This window comes from Cannabis sativa, chromosome 6, assembly GCF_029168945.1.
Source record: "Cannabis sativa cultivar Pink pepper isolate KNU-18-1 chromosome 6, ASM2916894v1, whole genome shotgun sequence".
NCBI classification, from domain to species: Eukaryota; Viridiplantae; Streptophyta; class Magnoliopsida; order Rosales; family Cannabaceae; genus Cannabis; species Cannabis sativa.
The window spans coordinates 61,401,097-61,412,268 of record NC_083606.1 but is presented as its reverse complement, the minus strand read 5'-3'; the positions used below and the strand labels follow the sequence as shown (position 1 = coordinate 61,412,268).

General features: G+C 29.3%; 1 protein-coding gene across 1 annotated transcript; it reads left to right on the top strand.

Moving 5' to 3' along the window:
- The first annotated feature begins 8,698 nt into the window (after positions 1 to 8,698).
- On the top strand, positions 8,699 to 10,243 carry LOC115694767 (basic blue protein). Its single transcript, XM_030621853.2, has 2 exons — positions 8,699 to 8,999; positions 9,805 to 10,243. The coding sequence occupies exons 1-2, from the start codon at positions 8,822 to 8,824 to the stop codon at positions 10,002 to 10,004; spliced, it is 378 nt and encodes a 125-aa protein (XP_030477713.1). The 5' UTR covers positions 8,699 to 8,821; the 3' UTR covers positions 10,005 to 10,243.
- Positions 10,244 to 11,172: the final 929 nt, after the last annotated feature.

Below are 11,172 nucleotides of genomic sequence, written 5' to 3'. Positions count from 1 at the left end.
AGGAATATCACATTATCAATGATTTTGTGATTAAAGGAAGAGTAATGGTGGATAAAAGGTTGTGTTTAATTCAACCTTTCAGATCCTATTACGAGGAGTTTACTACTACTACACTTGATTTGTATATCAAGGTGTTGAGATTATTTGAAACGCACATTTTGTTTTATATTAGTGCAAGTGGGAGTTTGTTAGGTTTTATGCCCTAAATAAAACTCATTTCAATATAATCAGATTTACTTATTAATATAGATCAGAAATAACATTTAATGTTGCATGGTTCACATGATTTATTTCATGATTATATGTACATAATGTATAAATTCATCTGAAACCCTTTTCACATACTTGATCCTGTTTATTGTGTCGTCAACACATTGGAAAGTAAACATGACTATGTGAATAAAGTTTCCTAGATTTATCAGACATAGGGTTTTACTGATATGATAATGTACAACAGAGTTTACTTGCATTTGGAGAAATGCTATGTTCTTTCCAGAGCATTGGTTAAAGTAAAGCTCAGGTTGGATGCATGGAGTATGCATCGGAAGGGACCGATATTGAACTTTGACTTAGATTTATTAAACTTACCGTAATATCTATTCAAGTCAATATCACCTAGTTGATCCTAGATCAAATGTTCTTAATCCTGTTATGATTAGGCTCAATCTTGAAAGGCTATTCGTGTTCTTTGATTTGTTAGTTAAGCCTACTTTTAGGTCAGGGTGATACGTACATTTTGGGAACACGGTAGTGCAATTGAGTGGGAGCGCTAGCATAAACATGGAATCTATAGCTTCTATCTCGCGAATAGTAAGCAAAGGATGATCTCCTTCGAGCTTGACCAAACGAACATAAATGGTGGAGTACTCATTTCACATAAGCTGAAATATCATTTATACGGGGTCAAGTGTTTTAAGGAATAAATACATTGTAGGGTGTAACGGTAATTTAATCCCTTTACAGTATAGATCATTCATATAGAGCATCATTGATCACATTAGGATTATAACAATGGATAACTAATGATGTGTCTATATGGTGGAACATATAGAGCATTCTATATAACTGAGAGTGCAATTCTAAGTTCTATGCGTGGATTCAACGAAGAATTAATAAGTTAGTGAATTTTAGTGCTAAATTCTTGATCTACTTATTGGAAGCTCGTTATATAGACCCATGGTCCCCGCACTAGTTGAGATAATATTGCTTGTAAGACTCATGTAATTGGTTTTGATTAATCAATTATAATTCTCAAATTAGACTATGTCTATTTGTGAATTTTTCACTAAGTAAGGGCGAAATTGTAAAGAAAGAGTTTATAGGGGCATATTTGTTAATTATGATGATCTCGCGAATAGTAAGCAAAGGATGATCTCCTTCGAGCTTGACCAAACGAACATAAATGGTGGAGTACTCATTTCACATAAGCTGAAATATCATTTATACGGGGTCAAGTGTTTTAAGGAATAAATACATTGTAGGGTGTAACGGTAATTTAATCCCTTTACAGTATAGATCATTCATATAGAGCATCATTGATCACATTAGGATTATAACAATGGATAACTAATGATGTGTCTATATGGTGGAACATATAGAGCATTCTATATAACTGAGAGTGCAATTCTAAGTTCTATGCGTGGATTCAACGAAGAATTAATAAGTTAGTGAATTTTAGTGCTAAATTCTTGATCTACTTATTGGAAGCTCGGTTATATAGACCCATGGTCCCCGCACTAGTTGAGATAATATTGCTTGTAAGACTCATGTAATTGGTTTTGATTAATCAATTATAATTCTCAAATTAGACTATGTCTATTTGTGAATTTTTCACTAAGTAAGGGCGAAATTGTAAAGAAAGAGTTTATAGGGGCATATTTGTTAATTATGATACTTTGTATGGTTCAATTAATAAATATGATAAATGACAATATTATTTAATAATTATTTATAGTTATTAAATAGTTAGAATTGGCATTTAAATGGTTGAATTAGAAAATTGGCGTTTTTGAGAAAATCAGATGCAGAAAAGATAAAACTACAAAATTGCAAAAAGTGAGGCCCAAATCCATTGTGTAGGGCCGGCCAATTTTTGTAGGGTTTTTCCCTGTGATATTGTCATTATTTTAATGCTAAATAATTCAAACCTAACCCTAGTGGAATGCTATAAATAGATAGTGAAGGCTTTAGGAAATTTACACTAAATTTCTACACTTTTCTTCTGACACTTTCTGAATCAGAAAAAAACTGAGCCTTCTCTCTCCCTATCTAGCTGACCACTCCCTCTCTTCTTTTCTTCCTTCAATTTCGAAATTCTTAGTGTATGAGTAGTGCCCACACACAGCAAGTGATACCTCAATCATAGTGAGGAAGATCGTGAAGAAAGACTTTCAGCAAGAAGGAGTTTCAACATCAAAGATTCAGAGAAAGAGATCCAGGTTCAGATATTGATAATGCTCTGCTACAGAAATTAATCAAGGGCTAGATATCTGAACGGAAGGAGTCATGTTATTCCGCTGCACCCAATGTAAGGTTTCTAATACTTTATATGTGTTTATTTCATCGTTTTAGAAAGTTCATATTTAGGGTGTTAATCAACATACTTGTGAGTAGATCTAAGATCCTGGTAAAATAATTTCCAACAATACTTGCATTCAAATTCAAGGTAAGATTAGTATAATAGTTGCATATATGTATACATGTTTAGCATCAATGTCATTTGTCGTCAAAATAACATATTAGGGTATCAGTGAGGTGTACATAGAGTTGCACTGAGGTACCGATAGTGTAATACCTAGGTTATGAAATGGATTAGCAAAACTCTAGTTAGATAATTATGAATAATTGAGAAATTATATTATTATATAATTTAATATATGAGCATTTTTATGATTTATACTATGATAAGACCCCGTTGGTGAGCCAGGGGCATTTTAGTAATTCTGACCCGAGATGGGTAAAATAATGAAATTAATTTACTAACGTGCCTATGGAACTATATTATTATATAGTATGACTGTGTTGTCTTTTCAGGTGTGTTCTGACAGGTTGGTGCAGTATATATAGTCACAACCGAGTATTTTCGGGCCGAACTTGGTTTAGGCCCGAAATGCAATATTGGAATTGATTTAGTGACATTTTAAATATTGATGAATAATCTGAAATTAATTGGGTTTGAAATTGTGTGTGAATGACATAAATGTCCTTGTTTGAGTTTGGAAGAGTTATTTGGCCCTAGGGGCAAAATGGTCTTTCAACCCTTATTTTATAATTAATAAAAGAGTTGAATTTTTTAAGAAAATGAAATGTGATTTTCTTGTTTTTCTACCCCCAAACCTGAACCCCTCTCTCTCTCAAACCCTCTTCTTTCTCAATTGTGATTTTGGAGTGAATTGCTTGATTTTTGGCTTGGATTGGAGCTTTGAATTCAAAGGACTTTGAGCTTGAATTGAGGTAGTCGTGTAGGAGGTGATTTTATTTTAGAGTTTTTAATTTTGTCTTTTTTTTTGGGTATATTTCTGTTTTTTTTTTATTTAATTTAGGATTTCAATTTAATTTTTGAGTTAAGTTTTATTTATTTTTTTTGGGAGAGGGGTTTATTTAATGCCAAGGTGGCATGAGTTGCTGATGTGGATCGTGCCACGTAAACCAATTTTGCACTTAAAAGGAGACTGAGTGACGGAATAGTGCTGAGCAAAACGGAACTGGGGTTCAGATAGTTTAGCCGCCAAAAATTGGGTTTTTGTGGTTAACTGTAACAAACCCAAAAGTTTGGGTGGTTTAGCCGGCAATATGCCTTTTGATAATAAGGAATTCTTACATGGTATACTGTATTTTGGCATTTTAGTACTTTTATACTGTCACACGGTATTTATTACTACTTTACTATACAGTTTATATACTGTCTTTTTCAAAACAGTATAAAACTTGCATGTATAATCATTTTGTCTCTTATTTAATTTTATGTCATCTTTTTTATATGTTTTTTTAATTAAAAAGAATTAGTAAAAGGGTTTGATGTGATGTTGCTTATCATACTTTTGGCATACTCTTATTTATTATTTTTTTTTTAATAAAATCAACTGTTTTTTTTTTTTTTTTTTTTAAAAAAGAGTGACAAATAAGGCACAATACATGCTAATTTGAAAGTGGTTGTCACTTCTTATAATTTTTTTTATAAGAATTAAAATTTAAAAAAGTGATAAATAAAACTCTTTTAACGTTATTATTCTTCCATTCTTCTTCTTCATCTTTTTTTTTTCTTCCATTTTTGTTCTAGTTTCTTCTTCTTCTTCATTTTTCTTCTCTTGCTTTTGTTAGTAAATTAAAAATGGATAAAAAATATTTTAAAAAAAAATTCCGTAGCCCTACATCTTTTATAGTTTCCAACCAAAAGGAAATCAATTATTCACTTTGAAAAAGAGAAATCAAAACGTTTCAAACCGTTCATTGAAGGTTCAGACTCTAATTTTGAGCTTGATGAAGATTTTGAGATACTCAAAGTGCTGAAGGTATTTATGTTGTTTTTCAGTTGTTTTAGCATTTTTTTTTCCTTTTTTGTTGTAGATGTTCTAGGTTTTTTTTTCTCATATCTATGTCTTCTAATCATTTTAATTTATTTGGTGTTGCTGTGGTGGTTCTGTCTGTGGGTGTGGAAGATGAGGGCTATAAATTCATTTCTTCTTCGTTCTCTTTTGGCTATTTTTGTAGTTTTTTTATTCTTGTTCTCCTATAAATACATTTGACGAGCTCAGTGACAAAAAAGTTTTGAGGTGCGCGGTTCTTTTATGTTTTTCTAAGCAGTTATATCTGCTTCATTGTTTTACATTTGTTTTTGTGTTGTTTTAGGTTTGTTTTAGTAGTTTTTTATTCTGATTTCTTAGGACTGAACTTGTAAATATAGCTGCTATTGCATTTGGTGTTAAGAATGTGCAGAAGATTGTTAGTTTTTTTTAATTCTTTTTTCCTTTTGTTTTGTTTGATTTGTTTTAATGTTTTTTTACAGTTATTTTGGTATGATTATATATTTGACGTTGATTCCAATGCTTTTGCTCAATCTCGTCGGAATTAATGGTTGTTTTCCAGCTATCCTGGTGTTGCCGTGGACCGTGGTGGTTCTGTATGTGGGTGGGGAAGATGGAGGCCTCGCAGTTTTTTTTGTTGTTGTTGTTTACAGTATAAAAGAAGTAAAAAGGGGGGCGGGGGGGAGAGGACAGTATAAATGTAATTTCTGTCGTGTGATAGTAAAATTGAAAAGTATTACCCAAAATTCAATATTTTTATAAAAACCCCAATAATTAAACTATATATATGCCCCTAAAATTTAATGTTGCTTTAAGTCTCATATACCTTAAGACCGGTCCTGATTACTACGTGTTTTTTTTTTTTTTTTTTTGGCATTACAGGGAACTAATTAATTTTGAGTATTTAGTTGTTTTTATAAATTTATTATTAGTTTCAATAATCATATTAAATATGTTGAGAACAAATAATCAAAGTAAGTATAAATTATGTAATTATACCAATATACCATAGGTCCATGGCTAAAAAAACTCCAATTAGCATATGCCCTTTTTTTTCTCTCTGAAAATATAAATAAATAAAAATATAAAGGTAGTAGAATTTAGTTCTAGATGCAACCCTTGAAGCCCGTTTGAGTGAAAAAGATGCAACTTGTTTTAATTAGGACAAAAAATACCGAACACTCCCCATATTCTGGTAATAAGTCTTACATATATGACCAAATTTGCCCCATTTAATATATGTTGGAGTGGATTTTATCTTATGAGAAAATGCATTCTGATTATTTCCCTAATTGTTGGATCGTAATTCGATTAATTTAATACTTGTTAATTATCAGAAATCAACTCATTAAATGTATTTATTTTTTTTATAATAAGAAAAGGACAAAACCATTTCAAAATTCAAAACTTAATGTAAGGATGATTTTCTTATATATATATATATAATAAATTAAATGAATTATTGGCATAATTTTTTTTAAGTGAATTATTAGCTTTAAATAGATGGGCATAGATCTACATATTTCAATGAAATGAAAAGGGATATTTTGTAATTACAACCCAATTAGTAGACCCATTAAGCTGAGCAATTGTCAAACCAACTACATTAAGTATAAAATCAAAGACATCATAAATTAGTGGAGTTTAAATTACCCATGATGACTAGATTAGGCCAAAGCAACTTTAATTTGAAATATTTTGCATTAATGACTTATCAGTGTTGTTAGGTTTCAAAAGAGTAAAGGACTACTGACTATAGTAATGACCCAAAGTCAAAGTGGAGGGCAGACGAGACGACTACTGCAATAATAATTTTCTCTCCATCGATCGTGTTAAAGAAAAAAAGAAGATAAATGATAAAATTACACCATTGCAACTACCCCAAAACACAATTATGAAGGGCCTAGCGATTTTTTATAATAGCATTGCTATTGAGTATACATCATTTCTAATATTTTTATAAGTGTTATTTTATAATTTGATATTTTTTAAAAGTTATTTTTTTTTATGTTCTATAAGACCTAATACTTAATTATACTAATAACAGTATGACATTGAGGAAAGTATTAGACACTAATAATACTTTTTAATATTTTTTTATAGAGCATTGCTATTAGGCACTAGTGGTGCCTAGCACCTTCTCGACATGTCACGTTGCGATTGGTTAGTGATACTCCCTAAAAGCTATTATATTAAATTATATGGGACCCGATACTTAGTTGGACCAATAGTGATATTGACACGTAGGAGGGTGTTAAGCACCACTGGTACTTTTTAACATTTCTCATTTTTATAACTATTATTTCAGTAAGAAATGAGACTCAACATTAAATTACACAAATAGTAATATAAGAGCATGAATATAGGTTAATCAAGTGTTGTAAATTTAAAATATAAGTTATTTGACAAAAAGTATATTGTGTGCCAAAAAGTAATGCAAATTTGGTACATAAATTTTTGTGCTAAATTTGACACAGCATTTGTTAAGAACAAAATTAGCATCACCATAAATAGACTACAATTTTATTTATTTTTGTATTATTTTATTAGTATATTTAATTATAACATTAAATGATAGATTATATATAATTATTTTAATATTTTTAATTTTGATAAAATATTAATATTTTTTTATCAAATTTTACTATTATGCAATGGAGACTTTTCTAATAGAGTGCTATAAATATAATGTATATGCTTTTTTAGCTCATGTTTATAAAATTAAATTCTAATAGTGGTGTATAATGTAATCTAAATGTATGATCTAAATTTAACATATGCTAAAAGTTTGCCAAATTTAACACAAATATAGCATAAATTAAATTTTACACCATAATAAATATTACTTTTTTATTTATTTTTTACCACTTATTAATGTAATTCATAAATTTTTATATTTTTATTTATATATTAAATATAATTTTTATATAATTTCAATAATATTTAATGTTTTGTTGACATTAATATACATCTTTCTATTAAAAAAATTATTTACTCTTAATGCATTAGAGGACAATAGTAAAATTTGGACCAAATATAATATTAATTTATTTTTTGAGAAAAATTTAGTACAAAATTTACACCATACACGAAAGATAGTCTAAAAAATTTAAATCTCTAATGAAGTACTAAAAAAATAATTTATTGCTATATTTTAACACACTGAAAGAAAAATACTACTCCAATACTGTTTTAAAAAGTATTTTAAATTTGGCACATGCTAAAAAATTGTACTAAATTTTACACAAGATATAGTATTGTGTTAAATTCGATCCACAATAAATTCTGCATTTTTTTTATTTATTATAGTGCCATTAAATATTATGATTTATTGACTTTTACATAATTTTATCTTCTATATTTACTATATTGCAATTATTTAAGCAATAAAAAATAAAAAATAAAATAATGACATTCATATATTTTCAATAAAATATTGAATAATGATCAATAATAATTATATTTTTTTAAAAAAAAATCTTTATATTAAAATATAATTATAATAGTGACCTAAATATAATACAAACTCATTTGATAGTCTAGAGCATCTCCAATGGAGTGCCATAAAGATGGTGTATTGCTATATTCTAGCACACTTAAGAAAAATTATACTCCAATAATATTATAAAAAAGTGTGTTAAATTTTGTACATGTTAAAATTTGTGCCAAATTTAGCACAAGATATAATATTGTGTCAAATTTAACCCATAATAAATATTATTTTTTTATTTACTATAATATCACTAATTATTATAATTTATTGACTTTTACTAAATTTTATTTACTTTATCTACCATATTACTATTATTTAAATAATAAAAGAATAAAAAATAATAAATTTTGTATTAATTATTTTTTCCTTATTTTACATTTTGTGCATTGAAACATAATTATAAATAATGGTTCAAATATAATATAAACTCAATTTTTTTGCCAAATTAAGCACAAATTTTAAATCTTCCATTAAAGATGTTCTAAGTGTAGTGTGAACTAGTGTTAGATCTCTGGTGGCTAAGAGCAAAGCATGCTCAAGACAAAAAATACTATCCCACTATATTTTGGGCCATACCATATAATTAATATTTATGTCATTTTCGTTCAAACACATGGGTCCCTCCCAATCCCTGCAAAACTTTAACTACGACCAACTCTTTCTTATTTAAAAGGCCTCACTTCCTAGGTTCATACCACCATAAACACAAGTACTCTTCTCTAATATTAGCTAAGTACCTTTCTCTTTTCCACTAACAGTACTCTCTTTAGCTAATAAAATCTTCTAGGCCACTAACATATTATTAATGGCTCAGGGAAGAGTCAGTGCAATGACCGTAGCAGCTTTGGTGCTGTTGATGGTGTTGGTTGGTCACTCTGAGTTTGCTCGTGCCGCCACCTACACTGTCGGCGGTACCAACGGTTGGACCTTTAACTCTGCTGGTTGGCCTAAGGGAAAGCGTTTTAGGACTGGTGACACACTTGGTCAGTATATCTTATATCAAGTTTTGTACTTTAATTACATATAAGTATTTTACTTGTATATGTTTTTTACTTAGAGATATACTAGAACGGTTGTTCCAAACTAACTTGACAATTGGTCAGAAAAAGTGTAAAACAAGAACAGATTTATGTGTAGCAAAAGGGTTATCTTCAAATTAATCTTTGTTTTGTCTAAAAATTACATTTTTTAATAGTTAATTAGGAATTTTACTCCTAAATTATTTTGACACGTATTAATCATGTCTTCTGAACTTTTAAGGTCGTTAAAAATGCCACTAAACTATTAAGATTGTTGGATTTAAGGACTTTTGTCTAATTTTAATAAAAGAGATCTAACATGGATGAAAGTTCAAGAGACATGATTTATTATATATTAAAATTCGAGTGGCATGATTTGGTAAATACCAAAGTCTGGAGAGCATGGTTTAGTACATAAACAATTAATAATTGAAATAATAAAATTGAATGAAATTAAACAAAAATCCTTAAATCTAACAATCTCAATAACGTTTAGAAAATTTCAAAAAACATGATTTGGTACATATTAAAGTTTGGGGGTAAAAATTTTAATTAGCCTTTTTTAATTCCCTCAATAGAGTTTTACATTTTTGCCCCTAATTCTAATGGATTTCTATCTGATCTGCCTGCAAAATTAATTACTCAATCACTTTCTTAAGCTGCCATTCTTTTCAGAGCACTGTTATTAGCCATATTGTGGAGTGGTTATATAAATTTTTTCATATTAACTATTAAATTAAAATTTCTCTTATAAATTGGTTTTTTCCAGTGTTCAATTATGGACAGGGGGCACACAATGTGGTGGCTGTGAACAGAGCCGGTTACCAGAGTTGCAGGACCCCAAAGGGTTCCAAAGTGTTTACAAGTGGAAGAGATCAGATCAAGCTTGTTAAAGGACAGAACTACTTCATTTGCAATTTCCCTCAGCACTGTGAATCTGGCATGAAAATTGCCGTGACTGCAGCCTAGATTTAGATTTAACAATAATCAATATGAATATGGGGGACAAAATAATTAAAGCTTTTATATATATGTATAATTGCTTTCATCTCTCTCTACCCCATGATTACTATATCAGAGCAAAATCTACTTTTGTACTTTTTACTCTTTTTCTTAGCTAAAGAAAAACTACAGTACCTTTGTAGTTGGTACTATATTGTAACCACATATAATTAAACATATAATATAATATGTTGTGTTTGTAATGATAAGAAGATGTTAATTTTAGGTTCAACTATGTTAATTTATCGATGGGAGTTGAGAGGGTAACAAAGTAAGTAAAATGGTTTTTAATTAGAAAAAAGGAAAGAACTGGAGAACAATGCGCAATAACTTTTCCATGAAAACAATTTTTAATAAATTTCCTAATAAATATTCATTAATGATCATCATAGGGCAAGAGTATTGTTTTTAAGTATATTAGATAACTTCTTGGCAATGGTTATTTTTTTTTTTTTTCACTAATTCTTTTAGCATTCCTCATATTGCAATGTCAATAAGTTTGGTTAAGTAGCTCGTGATGAGGGGACCACCATCCAAATGAGTGACTCTGTGTTTGTATATGCCTTTATATTTAACTATAGAATTAAAGCATTTTAGAATTGGCCAACAAAAAAAAAAGAAAAAAGAAAAAAAGGAAACAAAAATTAAAGCATTAGTAATGTACTTGAGTTCATGGGTAGTTGCTTCTCTTTATTATTAGGAATTGTTTATTTTTTTTAATATATAAATTGATTAGAATCACAATAAGAATTCATCATGTAGCATCAATGATTGGCCACTAAGATAATTTATTGTCTAATGAAAAAGTATTATAGAATAATTTCTCCAAATAAAAAATCTCCAAAAGATAATATAATTCCTAGAAAGTTGTTAACTCGCGGAAGTAGGTCATGGAAGGTTTTCTTGTCCTTCCAAAAAGAGTCCTCAAGAAAGCTAGCCTTTCTCTTAAAAAGAGTTCCAGATGGCTAGTTGTTACTCCTAAAAAGGAATTTCGATAATCGACTCTAGTTGGCTCTTTTCTATTCGAGAAGCTCCTCTCGTAAGTGCTTTGGTTCGTGATTTCGGAAGCTCTCATACACGTTCCCGGAAGCACCTATACTTACGCTGACGTGGACATCTTGCTCATAACAGAGTT

Excerpts from the sequence above, each read along its gene's own strand:
- LOC115694767 (XM_030621853.2), top strand. The coding sequence starts at position 8,822 with ATGGCTCAGGGAAGAGTCAGTGCAATGACCGTAGCAGCTTTGGTGCTG. Across the intron at positions 9,000-9,804 it reads TAGGACTGGTGACACACTTG|TGTTCAATTATGGACAGGGG; the intron begins GTCAGTATATCT and ends GGTTTTTTCCAG.